The sequence below is a fragment of the Heterocephalus glaber genome, unplaced genomic scaffold (assembly GCF_053883595.1).
Source record: "Heterocephalus glaber isolate CG9 unplaced genomic scaffold, H.glaber_assembly_v1.0 deba00000331, whole genome shotgun sequence".
NCBI classification, from domain to species: Eukaryota; Metazoa; Chordata; class Mammalia; order Rodentia; family Bathyergidae; genus Heterocephalus; species Heterocephalus glaber.
This window is the reverse complement of record NW_028258142.1, coordinates 1,044,830-1,065,617: the sequence shown is the minus strand read 5'-3', so window position 1 is coordinate 1,065,617 and position 20,788 is coordinate 1,044,830. Positions and strand designations below refer to the sequence as shown.

Genomic DNA, 20,788 nt, shown 5'->3' with positions numbered 1-20,788 from the left:
TTCACAGTTTTTTTCTACTTTGAAGATAGTAACACACCAAATAACTGGACTTGAGCTTAAAAAGTGGGCTATCGCACAGTTTTCCAGTTTGGACACTTGGTAGGCAGTTTAGGGAAAGAAGGGTAGGTCTGAGTTAATGTGCAAGAGTTCCCTTGTAAAGAGTTTCTGTTTCTGAAATGTGAATTTGGCCTCTGAGTGGCTCAGATAAGTGCGTTCTCGCAATTTGTGACTGAACTTGGGTTAGGTAGCTCCCAGAAACTTGGTGTGTCTCACATTTTGACCAGCCTGCATGCACATCATTGTTTTTGTTGACAAGTGTAAGGACTTGAAAATAGAAAGACCATGTATTGGTTTCTGTACAGCGATGCACCTAAAACTATCCCTGTCTGAAGGAATTGAACAGACTCAGATTATATTGAGTGCTAGCCATTCTGGCCAAGGTTCATGCTCTGCATATATGCCCTGCATATATGGATCATGTGAAGGAAGATCAAGTACTACATAGTGTTGGGATTGGCGGTGAGGATTTTTTGTTTTGTTTTGTGTTTTTTGGTACTGAGGAATCGAACTCAGGACCTTGCGCTTGCAAGGCAGGTGCGGTGCCACTGAGCTAAATCTCTGGCCCTGGCTGTGGGTTTTTTGGGCACCCTGTGAATTGCAGAATAGGAGTGTTTTCAGCTCCCTTTTAGTTAAGGAGAACTAAGCAGTTAATATAAAAGCATTCAAGTTCAGGAAACTGTGACACATCTTTAATTCCTCAGATGTGTTCATAGTTGTACCATAAACATCTGTCAGACTGACTTAATGTTCTTCTTGGTTTCTGAGGTATGCAACTATCTACACCATGTTCCCAGTGTTCTCTTTAGTGTTGGACCAAGATGTGAAGCCAGAAATGGCAATTCTGTACCCGGAGCTGTACAAGGACCTCACCAAGGTATGACTGCATGACAGACCTCTGTCCAGCAACAGCACACATCCTGCCGTGGGACAAGGAGAAAACATGCATTTTGAAACATTGTTTGAATAATGATTTCCTGTCTTCCCAGACATTTTTTATTGCTCCTAATTAGTTTTGACATTTTCCTTTTTGAGTTAAACTTCAAAGGGGGAAAATGTCCCAGGGAAAAAATTCTTTCAAGTATTTGCAAGAGAGTTCTCATTTCATTCATAAAATTAGAATTTCACTTTTATGAATTTAACAGACAGATTTGCAAGTTTCCCAAATGGCTGAAAAGTGCTCATGCTCATGTCTATATGAAGTATGCTCACTTGGTATGTATCACCTGATTGGCATTGTTACCCCACCAGAGGACCACCTTCTTGTCTATCTGCTGCAGAAAGTAGCATTCCAAAAACAAGAAATCTATGGAGTCATTAACTAGGCATTTCTTGTGCATTCCCAGTCTTCTCTCTAGTTGTTCGTTTCAGAATTATGTCTGAAAAATGATTATATCTCTATCCTATGGGCCTGTATACTGTTCAGTGATGCTCAGAGAAAAAGTGCACCCAGAAAACTCTACTAATGTGGCACTACACAAATGATCCATTCAATTGGCTTGGAACTGTGCTCTATTAAGAGTAAAATATTCCTGGGCCAGGGATTTAGCTCAGTGGTTCTGCCGGCTGCCTCACAAGTGCAAGGACCCAAGTTTGATCCCTGGTACCAAAAAAAAGAGTAAAATATTCCTAAAAGAGGTTTTGAGTTTGTGTTCCCATATAAAAGCATATTTTATAGCATAGAAAATATAAACATAAATAAGAAATAGAGAGAGAGAGAGATCTTTCTCAAATGGGAAGGGGACCAAGATGAAGGACTGGGAGAGGGAAAGGTGTTGTATAGAGGGTTAATACCAAGTTACTCCAGTGCACCATTTAGTTAAATTGAGGCTCAGTCCGCGACAGAAGTCACACCACACCACAAGAAAGCGAAAGTAAAGATAGCTTTATTACAAAGTTAAGCAGTAAGAATAGTGAAAAGAAAGTATGATAGATAGAAGTAATACATCACCAGCCGGATAGCAACTTGGCTCAACACCCAAGGACAACTGGGGCAGTCCCGAGAGGACAATTGGGCTCGGGGTCCTGTTGGCCAGAAGTCCTGTATGTAGTTTTAATACATCACCAGTCAGGGTAGCAACTTGACTCAACACGCGAGGACAACCAGGGAAATCTCAAGACAGCGGCTGGTCAGGGTCCCACTGGGCAGAATCTCTGCATGCATTTGTAAGGGTCTCCCAAAGTCTACTTTTTCCCTGCATCGTGCTTTTTCCCTGTATCATGTTACACAAAAGGCGGTCTCATATCAACAAGGCATATGTGTCTTAGGAAGAATCTGTTCCCAGCTCTGGCTAGGAGCTGGGGCAAGTCCTTGTACCAAATATTTCAGATTAAGGTGTTTATTTTCCCTCAAAGGCAGGTTCTTGGAGGGTAGCCAGTCCTCCTCGAGCCTGGCACATATGTCACACTACTGTCACATGAATCTGAGTAACTCTTGCTCTGTTCCCTTCAAAAGGAGATGTGTTGTATACACGTACCAACTCCACACAAGGAATGTAAACATTATGTACTGCAAATATGTATCAGAAGCTCAGCTTTCTGAATACAAATTGTGGAAACTTTGGAGTTTTCCACATAGCTGGCTTTTCCCCAATCAACTCTGAGAACAAATACCACTTACATTCAATTAAATTCAGGTTTATAGTTGATAACTGGAAATTATTTACTCAGATTTTTAAGGCTGTAGTGGTGTGATATAGTAAAAAAAAAAAATTAGATTAAGTGTCTTCAGGAGACTAGATTCTAGTCCATCTGACCACTAACAGACTAGACTCTAGCCCAAGTACAGTAACCACTAGCAGCCTAGACTCTATTGCAGTTAACCATTAGCAGACCAAACTCTATAATCTAGTTAACCACTAACAGAATAGATTAGCAGATCATTAGCCTCTAGCCCATTTGACCATTAACTAACAGACTAGACTCTAATCCAGCCAACTGCTAAGAGAACAGACTGTAGTAGAGCTAACCACTAACAAATTAGGGTTAGGCCAGCTGACTAGTAACTAGCCAGAGAGGGCCTGAGTGAATCATTTTACCTTTTGGATTTTATGGTATTATTGTAAGAATCTGATGAAATAAAGACTTTAAAGTTCCTTCAAAAAAATACAAAATGGCCATATACTTCTAATATTCAGGATAGATATCTCACCAATAATATAAAGTAAGGTATAAACATCAAGCTTTGTTATCATGATGATCATATCTTTGGGACTGTCATGAGAAATTATCCCAATTTACACATATTATAACTAGAAAACAGACTTTTTGTTTAATATCCTAAAATCGTGAAACCATTTTGATAAAGAAGGATAAGATCAGAGATCCAAAAACAGGAAATTATACAAATAATTATAGTTTTAGTAGCTTAATTGTTCATTTCCAGAGACTCTACATATTTGCTTAATGCTGTCTCACAAATGGAAGGCAGAAACAAACTTTCCATTTAAGAGTATAAGACTAGGCCGGGGATTTAGCTCAGTGGTTCCATTGCCTGCCCCGCAAGTGCGAGGACCCGAGTTCAATCCCTGGTACCAAAAAAAAAAGAATATAAGACTAGAGTACCTACCCTTAACCCTGGACAATTGGTACCCAAACAACTGCAGTCACTATAAGTCTTACCACACCTACATATTGCAGAGGAATATGCAACATCCTTCCTACAGAGGAAGTCTTGTTGGCAGGACTGTGATAAAGGCAAACACAGTCTTTAACAGGGATTGGAGGAAAGAACTAGAACATGTGAAGATTTAGATTGTACCCACAAGCATATTCCTTTATGGATATCTGAGTAATAAAAATATGTCTTAGAGTTACAAGTGTCTCACATAGTAGCTTATTATCTCTAGCTATAGCCATGGAGTCAGTACTTGTCATTAGGTGACACCATTTAAACATGAGGGGATGTGTGTGGTTCTGAGTGAATTGCATATCAGAAAGGTCTCAAGTTTCCATTTTTGTCAAGGTGATCAACAACTCACCTTAAAGTAGAACTCCTTTTCTACATATTTTTTAAGAAGAATTCGGTCATTCATTTTCTGTTCATTCCTTTTCTTTATGAGCCAAAAGTCTACTTTTTATCTTTGTAGTATCAAACTCTTTAAAAATATAGTATACTTCAAATCCTTCAAAAATAAGTAGCATAAAAATGCCTCGCCTGAGTTATTTTTCTTACTAAAGCTAAAGAACTATTTTGATGCTTTTTTTCTTCCTTCTTGCCAAGCATCTGCATGGCCACTTAGTCCTGCTTGCTCTTCTCTGTACTCATGGCCAGAGGCTGGCCATGCTAAAGTAGGCTGCCAGTCAGCATCAGGCACCCTGTGCCTGTCTGCAGGAGGCATTGTACCAGTGCTACAAAGACACAAGGCATGGTTCCTGCTTTTAGCAAGCCTGCATTTTATCAGGAAAAGAAAACTTTTAAGTTCTTAGTAAATTAAGTGTTAATTGAGCAGTGACATAAGTCATGGATTATAAGTAATTGTCCACTGTTCATTTATTCAGAAAGTTCTGATCATTCATCCAAAGTTGCAGTAAGTTTATGACATGCCTTTGGAGGTCATCAAGGAGAAGTACTATACTTTGCAATAAAATACCCTGGGTTTTTTTATGTGTATTTAATAACCATTCATTTTAGTGTAAGAGTAGAAGTAATACAGGCATTGCTGTTCTGATGAGATTAGCCCATCCTAAATGTAAAACATTCTTTTGTTGCTCTGTCTCTTTTACCTAAACCATCCCTGCTCATTAATATCTGTTGCCAGATATGGTTTGGGCCATGGAGACAGATACCTGGTATCTATCTGATCAATAAATAAAGTATTTGATGAATGAATGAGGGATTGAATAAATCAACTACACAGAGAAGTAACATTTCCTTCTTTTTTGTAGTCTTTTCTTTTTTTTTTTTTTTTTGTACCCGGGATGGAACTCGGGTCCTTGCGCTTGCACAGCAGGCGGCGAAACCACTGAGCTAAATCCCCGGCCCATTTTTTTTGTATTCTTTACCAAAAAATGATATACTTCCAACAAGAATATTTTGATGTTCCTCTTTTGAAGCCCAGATTCTGCTTTGAATTATTAAACTCACTCATGATGAGTCTGTCACTAAATTTCTGGATGTTTCTGAAAGTCAAAGAATTGATATGCTTCTGCCTTTCCTGACCCTACAAATGTCTTCATTTATCCTGGATGGTGCATAACTTCTTAAGAAGCTACCAAGTCTGAGGTCCAGGGAGCAGGACTAGTGCTGTGGCCTCTGGTCAGCTGAGCCAGCCCATTTTCCTGAGATATCTCTGACTATGGCCGAATTTAGTTAGCAGTGTACAGTTCTGCATCATTAGCTAACTTCAGAGACTTGTTTATACTTGTTCCAATTGCACATATGTCAAGTAACAGCATGCAGTTCCTCACAAAAATTCAGAGATTTTTAGACATCAAACCATTAGGACTGCTCCACTGCTTCTCTTTTCTGTAGCATATTATCAAAATGATTTAATCTTTTGAAATGTTTATTTGTATCCTTATATAATTTTTTAAATAATGGTGAATAAGTCCATAAATGGAAATTAAAGACATAGAGATTAGGAGGAAATTAAAATATTTCTGTTTGCAGATAATTTGTTTGCCATATTTATCTGTGTAGAAAATCCCAAAGAAGGGATATACTTAAAGAGAAAATGAGAAAATCCAGTTGGAAATTATCTCTTTTTTTTCTTAAATCAAATATCCATGAGGGGCCAGGGGTTTAGCTCAGTGGTTCTGGTGCCTGCCTCGCAAGTGCAAGGTCCCAAGTTTGATCCCTGGTACCAAAAAAAAAAAAAAAAAATTAATATTTAGGCCGGGGATTTAGCTCAGTGGTTTCGCCGTCTGCTACGCAAGTGCAAGGACCCGAATTCGATCCCCAGTACCAAAAAAAAAAATCCATGAGTAATTATAATCACCTAAATGTTCAGCTATGCTATAGAGTTATAATCAAACATTTGAATATTGAAATACACATTGTTTTATTTTTTAAAAACAAAGGCCATAGTAAGAATGAACAGATAGGTCCTAAACACGTAAAATACCTTTAATAGTAACACACAAACAGATGGAGCACTAGTATACCTCTGACAGAATATGCAGGATCTGTATGTTGGAACTATAAAACATCACAGAGGGCCGGGGATTTAGCTCAGTGGTTTCGGTGCGTGCTGTGCAAGCGCAAGGACTCGAGTTTGATCCCCAGTACCAAAAACAAAACAACAAAAAAAAAAAATCACAGAAAGATTTGAAAAGATGTGAAGGATTGTTTATGATTGGGAAACTGAATGTTGTTGAATACTAGCAAGCTAATTATAAAAGTTAGATGGAAAGGCAAGGGAAATGGATTTGGTAAAATCTAGAAAAAGAACAAATTTAGAAGACATTCTACCCAGTTTCAAGACTTTTATTATGGAACAGCAGTTGAGGCAAATATGACTTACAAAGGATAGACACAGAGATCACTGGAAAAAAGAGACCCAGAAATAGGCCCACACACATTATTGGTCTTGACAATTGTGGGATGAAGTCAAGTATAGGAAGGATGATATCAGTAGATCATGTCAGGACAGCTACTCACCCCTGTGCAGCAGCAGAACCCCAGCATATACCTCACTCCTCACATGCAGGGTTACTTAAAATGTTCACTTTCTGAAATAAAATATGAAAGAAAACATATATGACCTTCGGTGGGTTGGGCAAAAAGGTTTTTTATTGTTTGTTTTGCAATACTGGGGATTGAACCCAACACTTTGATATCAAGCTATAGTCCCAGTCTTTTTTTTTTTTTTTAACAAGGTCTTGCTTAGCTGCTAAATTGCCCAGGCTGGACTTGAACTTAGAATCCTTCTGCTACAGCTCTCAGAGTGCAAGAATGGGGCAGAGTTTTTAGACATGACATAAGATCAAAAGCATGATCCATAAAGGACAGATATGATCAAATGGAAAAATTATGTTTTAGTTTGTTATTGATACATTTATGAAAATGAAAAGACAAGCCACAAAAGTTATACTTCTGACACAGGATTTATATCCATAATATTAAAAGAACCCTTGAAATTCAGCAAGAAAGCAACTCAGTTTAAAAAATGAACAAAAACTGAATTGACGCCACACCAAAAATGATATACAAATGTCAGATAAGCATATGAATATGCTCAGTATCATTTTTCATTAGGGAATTGCAAATTTAGACAACAGTGACATGCAGTGCTACATATTATTTAGAATGGTCAAAATCCACACCACTGTCTGTACCTAAAAGCTGCTGAGGATGTGAACCAACAGGAAGTCTCATTTTGCTGGTGGGAATGCAGTAATAGAGCCTCTTTGGAAGGTAGTTTGACTGTTTCTTATAAAGTTAAAGATGTGTTTATTGTGTGACCTAGCAGTCATATTACTAGGTATTTACCCAACAGAAGTGAAAACTTATGATCACAAAAATCCTATATACAAATGTTTATGGCAGCTTTGTCATAGTTGCCAAAAACTAGAATCAACCAGATGTTCTCAAACCAGCAAATGGATAAGCATTCCAGTGAGTGTAAATAGCAGTGAAGGTGCAGACATGCAGTGAAATAATGTTCAGAAGAAACAAAAAAAAACTGGCTTCACACATGATGGGAATACATTTTTATGTATGGAATTATCAGACTCCAAAGTTTGATTCCATTTACTTGAGATCTGAGAAATGCAGAACCATAGAGCAGAGAACAGATCAGTGGTGGCCAAAGGTTTAGGGTAGGAAGGGTGACCAGTGAGGGCTATTGTATCTGTGGTGTGAGTACTTGACTGCGAGTCAGAAGCCCGAGGTCTGTGCACCACAGAGTGGATTAAGGGAACAGTGGAACACAGACCTTGGTGGATGAATTGTCACCAAAGTGCACCACAGCAGGTAGAAGGAAAGGGGGTACAAAGAACTGTACACAGCCTGCAGGCTTCCTGTGGTAAACGTGTTTCTCACTGAGGAATCTTTTGTATCCTTGTATGGAGCAAACAAGTATAAAAATGTGTGTAATGAGAACAGGCATCTCATTGTTGGGGACATAGGTGGAGATAAGGGGTAGATAGGAGTCAGGTGGTAGGGCTCACAGTTCTGTTTAGTACACAGACAGTAATAATTATAGATGTATATAAGTGTAGCTTACTAAACATGTGCACACCCCAGCTCAAGTGACTAGAAGTGGGCAGTCCTGGGACCCCAAACTCCAGCCAGAGGGTGTGCATTGTTCTCTGCCCAGAGGAACTAGGCTCCCAGAGAAGGGGCTGGTTCAGGGGCTGGACAGGTGCCTGGAGCCCCTAGTGACATCAGAATGGAAGGACCTGCTAAAAAAGTGAGTAATTATGATGTTGAAGTAACACAGGAATCAACCTGAAGGCACTCCAGTGGCCAAAATTAAATCAAATCAAAAATAATCTTATTAGATTATAACCAAAGAATAAAATAATATTGTTTGTATTAATATAAAGAGAGAAAACCCCTCCATTTTGAAGAATTCCAGTTACTGATGTGAAGGAGTAAGGGAACAGAGAGACACCTTTAGAATCTCCCAGGAATTGTCAGCAGATTGTCTGGGTTGGTGCTGAACTTAGTGGGCAAAAGACAGAGGAGAAACAATATTTGCATCAGCTGGCAGTATCTTCCCTAAGATGTTTACTAATTACAAAGGAAAAAACAGCTGTTTAGCAGTGGATACTCCCAGCAGACACCACTGCAGCCAAGCACCAATGTGTGCATCATCAGTGACAGGCAGATGGACACTAAATAGGCATCCCCTCTGTGATGCTTTTCCCAATTTATCATCCTTAGAAGGCATACAACCCCACTGACCTATGGTTAGAAGTATCCTAGCAAAGATGAAGGAAGGGTGAGGATCTGGCCTGATGACAGAAGCCGAGACATGGGACAGCTAGAGTAGTAAGGCATCCTGCTTGGGAACCTGGAACAGAAAAAGACATTGTGAAAATTGAAGGCATCCAGCTAGTGTCGCCAACATGGTACTGTGTTAATTTCCTAGTGCTGACAGTTTCTGGGTGTCTGTTTGTATGTGTTGCAGCCTCCAGCAAGGGTGAGGAGAGGCCTGTGGGAACTGTATTTCTGCTCTTCCAACTCCTCTGAGTCTAAAATCATCTTTAAAAAAAAAAAGTTTAAAAATAGCCAAACCCAGGGCATTTTTATGGGCCAATGAATTGTGCCTTGCAAAACTGCAGCCTTGACATTTCCTGAACAGCATGTCTGCTCCTGACCCTCACCTGGATGCACCCAGGGCAAGTGAGAGTCAAATTGCTTGTCTGGTTTCTAGTTCTTATCTAATCTGTTAAGAAATATTCTGTAAGAGAAGTAACATAGTGACCAGTTAAAGATCTCTCTGTGTAACATCACTATGTGCATCAACCATACCTCTCTGCTCAGGAGATTTGTTCTTAGTTTCTGTTGCTTTTTTTTTTTTTCATTTTTATTGCCTCTGTGGTATTTTTACTCCAGATTTCCCCAAATTATTATAATTATGGAAATATGAGAAAAACAATTGTTTTTTGTTGTTCTAGGAAGAACAGAAAAAGAGATAGGGTGAGAAAACACAGTACTGAGAAAAGTGGTTACAAACACAGGATAGAGGGAATCCCAGTAATTTTGAGCAGTTAGGATGTTCCTCTGCTGGTCACACACTAACAAATGTACTCATGTGTAAACATATACACATCAGTCTGTGTCAGTATACATGTGCACAGCATGACCTACCTGCTTGCGTATAATTGTGTGAATATATATATGTGCATATCACTAATATATGCATACTTTATGTACAGTATGCCACAAATCTGCTTGTGTATAATCATATACACATCAGTGTGCATGTCAGTGTAACTTCCATGTTACCCACATCATGGTACTTAATGCTGCCATACTAGTAATTTTACTCATTTTCTTTAAACTTGTGTGTCTGGTTTATTTCACTTAACATTATGGTCTCAAGGTACATCCATTTACCTAAAAATAACTCAAATTTATCCCCCTTTATGGAAGAGTAATATGCCATTGTATAGTATATACCACCACATTTCCTTTATCCATTTATCTGTTGATGGGCACATGAGCTGTTTCCTAGATGTGGCTATTATAAATTGTGCTCCTATAAACATGGGCATGCATATATCACTGTGGTATAATGCTTTTAATTCTTGGGAAGATACCTAAAAGGGGCACAGCTGGGTCACATGGAACCTCTAGTTTTAGTTTTTTGAGGTAATTTTACTCATCTTAAGGTGGATTAATCTCTTAAAATTCTTGATTTTATTTTTTACATTTTTGGTTGATATATAATCAAAGTGTATCTTTTGGAATCTGTACTATCCAATTGGTAATATAACACCAATAGCATTTGGGGGGGGGTACCGGGGATCGAACTCGGGTCCTTGCACTTGCACAGCAGGCAGCGAAACCACTGAGCCAAATCCCCAGCCCACCAATAGCATTAATATACTTTCTTAGTTTCTCCATATTTCATTTCATGGCTTATTTTATCGATATAAGGTACATACCATTATCATTTCTGCTTCACAAAAGAGGAATCTGAGGCACACAAATTAAGGAGCTGAAGACCACAGCAGTAATGGTGTGGTAGGCAGGGCTGACTTCAGGCAGTCTGTATCCTTAGCTCATGTGCTCAGGCCTGCACCTGCTGCCTGGTAGCAGTCCCTGTTGAATCAGTGTCTGGTACATGAATGAATGAGTGATTAAATCCATCAATCGGAGCAATAGACATTTTCTTCCATTTCCTAAAAACAAATGAAAACTTGTGGGTCCAGGAAGAACATCTTTATATATAGCTTGAAATCCATAGTAAATTACTTCCATGAATAATGTATTTGTACCATCAAATATAATGAGATTTTGTCTCTCAAAGCTAAAGTCAGAACCATCGCATCCAACATCAAGGAACAAGAGGTTTATGCATATTTTCCTCAGGTTAATTTTTTATTAATGGTTTTTATACTATTCTGTTAGGTTTGCTTTTATTAATGTACAATCTGCTTAAATACAGAAGCACTCACATAGGTGCAGATTTGATGTACTATCTTAAACACCTTTTGATAAGCTTTCAACATAAATGCCCTCATTTAACTTTCAACATAAATTACCTCACATAAATAATCAGAATGCATTTTAGTAAATCTGGCTACAAGGTAAGCTTCTATTTCTTATATCAAAAGGTTAAGTTTCTTTTTAAGGGCAAGTAAAATTAGGCATATAATTACAGATGAATTTTATGACCAAAGACAAAACACCCACTAGTATCCAGTCAGACCAATGCAGTTGGGAAATAGGTGTTAAGAAAACTTGCTTAAAATAAATTAGTATTTAGATTTAAGAATCTATATTGACTTAATGAATTGTGATGTATTTGAATCTCCCTACACTCATATGTTGTAAAGACTCGGATTTAGTCAGTATCTTCACAGATGAACACTTGTAACCAAGAGAATATTTAAGTGAAAGTAAAACTCTTATCTTTTATAATTGAGCTACAGTTGTAGAATTACAATTCATATACCTGCTCTTTGTTAGCTTCTACAGAACAACAGCCAGAGTTCCTGTGTAGCACACATGTCTTCTGCCCAAGCATTTTTATCTTTAAAAGTCCTCAGCAGCCTCCTGGTGGATGCATGATTCAGATCTAGACTCTGATGTCTCATTGCCTCTGCTGTGTCTTTGGTATTCCATGGCCCCCATGATATGCATCTTTCCTTGGTGGTATTTTTCTGTCCACAGTCATCACAAGAAGCTCCCCTGTATGGATGGGGAAACCCCAAATCAAATGCAGAACTTTGGGCTCTGATCAGTTACATCAGAGTGCCAAAAAGCTTGCAGCAGAAGCCTGAGAAAATCTCTGGGCTTCATAGGTTTCTTCATCTGTAAGTAGAAGTGCTTAAGTGAGATGCTACATTGCCAAGAATAGAGACACTAAAACAACAAATGATCGCAAAGATCTGCACAGAGACCAGATTCTGATGGTGGTCTAAGTTGGGCCTGTCCTAATGCCCATTGCTAAAGGACCTATCAAAGAAAGTAATGGCAGTAGATCCAGGATGGTCTCCCTCTTGGGTTGAAATACTCTCAGCAGCACAGTTAAACAAAAGCAACCTTCGGGCCAGGGATGTAGCTCAGTGGTGCCACACCTGCTTGGCAAGCACAAGGTCCTGAATTCAGTCCCCGGTACTGGGGGGAAAAAACCTTTTGTCTCTGGCACGTTCCTCAAAACCTGTGTTCAGTTTTAAAAAGTGAATTATTGCACAAGGAACCATAGGGAAAGGGTTTTGCTTACATGGCAGCTTTTCCAGGAAGGATTTAAGGAACAATTCATTTTCAGTTGAGATAGGCAGTTCCTACCTACTGAAGAGCTGTCAATTTTTTTAATCTGAATAAACTAAAAAGTAAATATAAGAATATTTGTCCCAAGAAATAACGAAGTAAAGGGAAATTTTTATTACAAATAAAGTCTTTATCTTCTGGGTTACTAGGAAGCAGGGGAACATATCTCTGTGGCTTAGGAATCATGTAGATCAGCTGAGAGGGCAAATCAGACCCCTGCCAACCTCAAGAGCTCAATAGAGCTTGTGACACCTACAGGGGAAGCTTCTGCAGGGACAGGTATATGGGGAAGCAGGTTCACCTGAGGTGCCCCCTGGAAGATGAGGTCACAACAGCATACATGGTGGGCTTGATAAGCTCCCCAGCCCCAACTACTTGGAAATATGCAAGCCAAAAATGCCATTCTGCTCTTTTAACAAACATTTTCCTCCATTTACCCTAGGGAAGATCCTTATCCTTCAAGACTTTCCTCATCTGGGTTCTAATCAGCATGTACCAAGGTAAGACAGGGCCTGATTTTACTGGACCAAAGAAATATTTTTGGTCTTCTCTTAGCAATATTGTTTCCACCTCCAGGTTAAATTCCAATCACTTAAAATTTCAGTAGCCGTTAAATGTTCCCTTCTGTTAATTTTGTAAATCGACACTCCAGCAATGTGAATTGGTATTTTTTAAATGATGAATGTCAGCTAAAAAACTGACTTTCTTTCTTTCTTTCTTTTTTTTTTCTTTCTTTCTTTCTTTCTTTCTTTCTTTCTTTCCTTCCTTCCTTCCTTCCTTCCTCCTTTCTTTCCTTCTTTCCTTCTTTCTTTTTTGGTACCGGGGATGTAACTCGGGACCTTGTTCTTGCGAGGCAGGCAGAGGCACCACTGAGCTAAATCCCCGGTCCCTTATTTCTAATTAAATATTAACCTAGAAATTTTTAACAAGCAGTTTTTACATTGTATCCCTGCACAATCATTTCCTTTTATGGCGTGATGCTATAGAGGCTCTAAGAAGTCTGAATTATGTAACTCAAGTCATTAGCCACTCTGTTGGTGTTCCAGGTTAAGTGAGAGATTCTTACAAGTGTAATTAGCTGCAGATGACATAGATACATGAAAGGAATGGTTATTCACATGAGTTGAAGTACAGGTGTGGCTTCTTCTTGACATTTCTAATTGACCAGGAGAGTGTCATACTTTATTTTATCAATAATCCCGAGTTTGGCTGGATTGTCTGACCACATAGAATATGGATATGTACCTGATCCTGTATTTTAGCTGTTGTGAAGCAGTTATCCATTTCTGTGATCATTTTCCTGGCCTGCCTGCAAAGTGATCCAGGCTCCAAGTTACACAGAAGAATCAGTCCTTTAAGAGGCCGCTCTGCCACTGTCTTCCAGGAGGCATCCTCATGTATGGAGCCCTAGTGCTCTTTGAGTCAGAGTTCGTCCACGTCGTGGCCATCTCCTTCACAGCACTGATCCTGACTGAGCTGCTCATGGTGGCGTTGACCATCAGGACATGGCACTGGCTGATGGTTGTGGCGGAGTTCCTTAGTCTAGGCTGCTATGTGGCCTCACTCGCATTTCTAAACGAATATTTTGGTAAGTGGCCTAAATTTATTTTTTGAACTACTGTCAGTGGTGTTTAAACATTTGTTATTGTTACTTTGTAAAACATTGTCTTAAATTGCACATCACAAAACCCATGCCATGAAGTTTCACAACACAAAAATTTATTTTTGTGGAAAGGTAAAATTCCCTGCATTAATTTGTAAAGTTAAGCTTTTCACCATCTGGCTTTTAAAAAGTCATTAAAATTGTGTTTATGTCCAACAACTCTTTCTATAAGAGTTGTGTTGTTTGTCCTTATTTTCATGATGCAAGCTACTAGCTACTCTAAGGCAAACACTTGCAGAGAAAAAACCCAGATGCCCACAAGCCACACACTCCACTCCCTCCCCTCAGCTTTCTGTACAGGTCACAGAATGCAGCCCAACTAGGCAGCTTGTAGTGGCTCTGGATGTTATGTCAGTGTACCTTTGTGATAGAGTGTCAGCTCCATCTTCCTGACCAGCCACAGCTTCCAGTTGCCTCCAGTATTGGCTGTGTTCCTCAAGCCCAGCCCAGCCTACTGTGACTTGGCAGGGGCCTTGGGACAGTGGCTTGGCCTCCCTGAGCCTTGTTCCTGAGAGTGAGGTCATACATAAGAAGTGCTGGGCAGGTATTAGGCACTCAATGAGTGGTAATTCTTGTCACCATCATGCCCTTTATCTTTATTCTCTATAGATTAAGAAAGAACGGGGCCAGGGATTTAGCTCAGTAGTTCTGCCACCTGCCTCACAAGCACAAGATCCCGAGTTCGATCCCTGGTACCAAAATAAAAGAAAGAAAAAACAAGTCAGAGGATCCCAGAATGCCATATTTCTCTGTTATCTGTCACTCAGGTTTTCTCCAGTGATGAGGCTTCCCTAGATGTGGGCTGGGGGCCTTCTGCAACCCTTAGAGCCATTTCTCCTGAATAAAATAAACCATCAAAATCAACCTGGTATTGGTTTGCTTGGGCCAGGTCCCTGTCTGTACATCTACAATCCTCTGTACCCTTTGTTCCCAGGACTTCACCACCCCCTTGCTGGTCCATTCCTACTGATACACTTCATCATGCAAGCTCATCTCTTCTTTCCTGAATCTCAGGCCTTTCTAGCCAGTAGTTGAAAAGGACAAAAGCAATGTCATAGTCAGTTAGATCCCTGCATTACCCCCATATTGGTTAATGTGGCTATGAAGACTGAATATGATTCTTTCTTAAGATTTTTTTAAATGAAGGCAGAGAAAAAAGTAAGACTATGTTCACTCAGATAAGGATCATTTAGTATAAGGCCTCACTTGGTTCCCAGAACATGGTCAAGTCTCTATCTCCTGGGGCCAAAGCAGAAGGGTGGGATGATGGTCACTGTATGCATGTAGCATTATATAATTCCAAAGATACCTGAGAGCATCAAGCTGGTGCCCTTCCTATATGAGCACTGAGTGGTGCTCTTTCTGGTCTGAGAAGAAAGGTTCCAAGTTCTCAAAAAGGGGAAAAGTGCACCCTGATGTATTCTCCACACCCACGTCAATAGCAACAAACTTCATCTTAGGTAATTATTTTGGTGAGTCAGCCACACACTTATCCCTGCACACTGTGACTTTTGAGTGGCTAGTGTGCTAAAGTTTGCAAGTAGATGTGAGCACAGAGCCACTCCAAGCACCAGGAGTTAAGCCTGCAATGAATAAGCCCAGTCAGGTTGCACCCCACCCTTAACAGACCACTCAGTGGATATGTAGTGCAGAGCATATAGGTAGGAAAAATTTAAAGTCTCATGTTTTATATTAAAAGAAACATTTACCAAAAAAAGATGGATCTATGGCGTGTAAGAAAGGGCCATTTTCAAATTAGAATGTTATTGTTGTTTGGCATATAAGCACTTGCTATATTTTCCTATGTGATCATGATTAATGCACTCAAACATAGAGAAATTTTTTTTTTATTTGCTTTCTTTTTTTTTTTTGGTGGTACCAGGGATCAAACTCAGGACCTTGTGCTTTCGAGGCAGGAAGTGGCACCACTGAGCTAAATCCCCAGCCCCATAGAGAAATGTTGGTTTATTTTTATGGCACTTCAGTAACATGTTTCCCTCATTTTGACAATATAAACAGAACACAAAGCAAAATACCAAAATTGGAAAAACAAACTATACTACCTAATCCACTGCAATATGAGCAGATATAAAACTAACTTTATAAACAGGAGGTATAAAAGTGGGAGACAAACCAGCAATGAATTGGGCAGAACTGTTACCTGTCTGAGCCTTGATTTTCTCATCTAGGCTGGAGATGGTACTAGCCTCTTCTAAGCCCAAGCCTGGAGATGAATGGCAGTGTGTTTAATATGTATGAGTAAGCCACAGAACCTATAGTGTCCAAGCGTGGTGAGTACTCAGGTGTGAGCTGTGTTCTGAGATGTACCCTTCTCAGACATTGAGATGTAGACCCAATGAGGCATGAGCGTTTGCTTTTAAGAAAAGTAATTAATTTTAATTATGTTTAAAAGACTACATTATAACAGGTAATAAAATGAAGGGGTTAAAACCACAATCACAAGAGCATTTCATGCTGATATTTTTAATATTTTGCTTTTTAATGTATTTCTTTAATTGGTAGCTAACCACTACAATGTCCTGATATGTCCTTTTATCTGTCCTTCATTTTCTTGTTCCTGTTTTGTCTTGGAACAGGTATAGGCAGAGTATCTTTTGGCGCTTTCTTAGGTAGGTGAAGTTACTGTTTCTTTCAAGAGTATAGAAAATGTAAAGGCCAGAGGAAAAAAAGAGTAAGGAAAATCAGCAAAACAAAATAAAGATGCTTAACTGATTAAAAAAAAACACTTTGTCTACCTTACCATACACTTCCTACTGACTTCTTCAACATCATATAAACCTTGCATGTAAGTTTCCCTGCCAGGTTCCAGGAGGGCCTCATAGGTATCGTGGCTTCTGAGTGGAGGAGGGATGAGACTCAGGCTGTTTTGCCCTCCCTAAAACAGTCTTAGTGACAAAGCTCCTGATAAAACACTTCCAGGGTTTCTCAAAATGCAGGTTAACATAGCCTGTGACCTTTCCTTTATGGTCTCCAATCTCCTGTACAGAGGACAGTTTTCTCCACATCCCTTATTTTTTTTAAAGTCTATAACTCCTAGTAGGTAGATTTTTTTTTTTTATCCCAATGTCTGACAACAATCTACAGGAATTTCTGCAATAAGTAGAACTGAACTATACAAATGTCAGGTTTTCCAAATGCCTCTTCTCATGAGGACTTTAAATAACCATTGTTTCCAATGCAGCTTTTGCAGTTTTGTCCATAGTAATTGTAAGAATGCTCCAGGATAGCCATACTGAAAAGCACTGAAGAACAGGGATGTGTGACCCTTTATGTCCGGGCAGGGAGCTGCCACCTGCCATCTAAGCCCTATAAAGTCAGCTATACCTTAAGACTGGCCTGGACAGCCTGGGAACAGCACAGCAGTGTTTTGCAAACCCTGTTTTAAAAGTGCCATCTGCCTGTTGATAGGTATATGGAGATACTAGCCATGTGCATTTTCTAATACTGTACTCTGGCTCCATTCCATTTGAGAAGAGCCAGTTGCACCAGGATGCAGGTAAAGCAGCAAGGCAGTGAAGACTCCATGAGGCTGAGCTAGTTTGCCTGTGCAAGTGCATGGCAGAGCTGCAGTAGACAGTCTGAAGGAGTCCTCAGAGTCCAGTCAGGTCTGTGCAGTGGTCTTGGGGCCTGGGAGCTCCTTGATTGGCTCTCACGCTCTACCCCTTTCTGACAGATGTTACCTTCATCACAACCGTGACCTTCTTGTGGAAAGTGTCGGCGATCACTGTGGTCAGCTGCCTTCCCCTCTACATCCTCAAGTACTTGAAGCGCAAGCTTTCTCCTCCCAGCTACTCCAAGCTGACCTCCTGAGGACCAGCACCTACTGCAGGACTGGACTGGTCCCTCTGGCATCTCCAGAGAGCACAGCGTCTGCACCTTGTTCCTGAGGGAGGACCTGAGGCTGGGTAGAGACCCTCCTGCAATAAACAGCATGGGAGACAGGGTGCTCTGTCAGGGCCAGAGGTCCGCCCACACCCAAGCTTTTCTATCCAGTGTCCGTGCTGAAGCAGTGTGAGCTTCCACCAAAAAGGAGTCTTAATTCTTTCACTTCTGCTGTGAGGGATTTGTCATTCTGAGAATTGTTTCCAGCATCCATAGTCTTCCTTTGATGGTGTCATACAGAAAGCCATTCCTACTTGAACAATAAAGTCTAGACACTGGAGATGCCTCATCTGCACATGCCACTGCCCTCATCAATGGTGGCCTCCATGTCCATCCCTATGATCCTGCTGCTCTCTTCTTTAGATGCCCATCTTGCTTTCCTGTGGACAGTCACACAGTCATGACTTCTCACCTAGAGTTTGCTCTTCACGTGCAAGCCCAAGTGACCAAATGGTAACATTTCTGGACATAATTCCATTGCAGCTACAAATGTAAATCACTCCTCAAAGGCACTGATGTTAGGGAATATGTTTTTTAAATTCTCATCGTTTTATATTTGTATAAATCACAGCCCAAAACAGTTTCTCTATGTAGAAATCAGTTGCCTGTGAAACACATCACCGAAGATGCTTCACTTGCTGTGTTAACAGATGTCCTTAGTTTGCATGGTTATCAACATGCACAGCACACATAGGTGATGTTAGGGTAGAAAGGCCAGGCTGAGCTGAGGGTGTCTGTGAACAGGTTCCTTGGTTGGACAGGCTGGGAGTCTTCGAGGCCAGGGTTATTTTCTCTCTTGTTCATGCTGTGGGGTATGGCTCAGCTGAGTGTGGCATGAGCTATCCTCAGAACTTCTCAGCAAGCCCTTCAATGAGGAGCTGGTCAGACGCCGGCCTCTGGCTTAAAAGAGAGCCTTTCACATAATCTGAAGCAGGCTGTTGCAGGCCTCTTTGCCCTGAGTTTATGTGACCCTGTTCTTTGGCTTGATTGCCCATTGAATGTGGTCCCCGTCACCCCAGAACCCCTGGAGAAGGCCAAGCAGTGTGAGTAGAGAGCCAGGGGGATTCCCTTGACAAGCCATGGGTCTGGCACCACTGTCCACCCAGGCTCCCATCAGCTGCTGCCTTTCAAAGGAGAAATGCATCAGCTGCAATAAAGCTTCATTTCTTCCCACACGATTTTCGGTGCCTTTTGACTTGAATGCCTTTAGCAGATTATCTTTGCAATGTTTGAGCATTCCCAGTTCCCAGACACACGACCAGAGAGCGCTGTTTCTCATATTCTCCACAAGGTGTCAGTATTTTTTGTCAGTTCTTCCAGGAACCTTTGGCTATATGGGGTCACCGGGCTGTTTTCTCTGTGAGCTGAACTAAAAAACTAGAAATCACTAACTGGCTTGATGGATTTGGATTTCATGGAGGTGTCCTCATCACTTCTTTTGGCATAGTTTGAATTAAGGGTATTAGATTCACAGAATCCAACAGTTGCAAGTTGCCAACAGTTCACAAGATGAGGCCACATTATATTACTTAAGGCTTCAGAGTACAGAATACCAAGTGTTTATCAGACATGCCCCACTGTGCTTTTTAAAAATAAAGCAGCCACAGGAAGTTGACCCAGCACTGGAGGGGCTGAGGCATGAGGATCACCACAAATTCAAGGCCAGCCTGACTACATAGTGAGTTCAGGACTAGCCTTAACTACACAAGGAGATCCTGTCTCAAAAAAATAACTTTGACATGATCATAGTAAGTTGTAGACAGTCTCAGAAAAACTCCCACTAACCACAACTTGAAAATATAGAAGCTCTCATGAGCCTTAGATTAGTTGGATACAAATTAGGAGAAAGATATCAGTCTCCAGAAGGTAAGATGTGCAGAGTCCAAGTTAGAGACTGCAAGAAGCCAACATGGTGCTCATCTGTGATGCAAAAATAAACTCCACCACAGGATGCCACTGTTCGGGTCAAGTGAGGCAATGTATGGCAAAGAAGCTCCGAACAGATGCTTCGCACACAGCAAGTGACTCAAAAGGCATCTGTAATGTTCGTGTTTTGCTAGATTGAAGAAAATAACCTAATATAGGATCATTGAATCCAGTGCAGCCCAGGTTTATGAATGGCCTCAAAAGAAGGGAATAGTACCCTAGAATTGGACAAGGAGAGCCACCACATAGGACAGTCATGCATTCTCCCTGGCTTGTGAAGCAACCTCAGTGTGTTAATACCTCGAAGCTCTGTCAGCTCAGAAGTTCTTCTGACGGCTGGTCTGCTTGTGTTCTCTGCCCAGCCACCAAAGGGCTTCAGGAGAACTGCTTCTCAGCACTGGTGTCCAGGAAGAGCATTTGGACCATCCAGTAGTCAACTTTGACCCTTCCTGTTCATTGGAAGCTCTGTGAGAGAGGAGACCACTCTTCTATTCAGCGCTTTAGTCACAGGTGTCCCCTGGGTGTCCAGTGCATGTAGGGACATCACAGACACAGTCCTGCCTGTGAGACAAGCTGGGTGACATGGAGATGAGTGCATAGGAAACTGGCAGAATCAACAACCCAGGGAAGACTCCTCAGAGAGGTAGGATGGAAGCTGATAGCAAAAAACTAAGGAATTCGTCATGCAGAGGTGAGAGTGCAGATGGGATATGGTGGGGCAGAGTGCCACATGGTGAGGCAGCAACTAGGTGATACAGGTGAGAGGGGCAGGTCAGTGAATGGATGGAGAGATGCATAGATGGGTAGATAGGTGTGTGGATGGGTGGTCAGATGGGTAGATGACTTGC

General features: G+C 40.7%; 1 protein-coding gene across 8 annotated transcripts in view; it reads left to right on the top strand.

The window, feature by feature from the left end:
* The window catches only part of Atp9b (ATPase phospholipid transporting 9B), a 305,926-nt gene extending 286,734 nt beyond the window's left edge, over window positions 1-19,192 (top strand). For 6 of the 8 annotated variants that reach the window (XM_087188815.1, XM_087188837.1, XM_087188832.1 and 3 more), the window contains 5 exons: window positions 826-934; window positions 12,891-12,948; window positions 13,833-14,036; window positions 16,709-16,741; window positions 17,806-19,192. In XM_087188815.1, coding sequence (XP_087044941.1) covers window positions 826-934; window positions 12,891-12,948; window positions 13,833-14,036; window positions 16,709-16,741; window positions 17,806-17,942 — 541 coding nt within the window. In that variant the 3' untranslated portion in view covers window positions 17,943-19,192. Of the gene's footprint in view, window positions 1-825; window positions 935-12,890; window positions 12,949-13,832; window positions 14,037-16,708; window positions 16,742-17,805 lie in introns of those variants that run through there. The other 2 variants (XM_004861922.3, XM_087188843.1) reach the window with 2 other exon arrangements.
* Window positions 19,193-20,788: the final 1,596 nt, after the last annotated feature.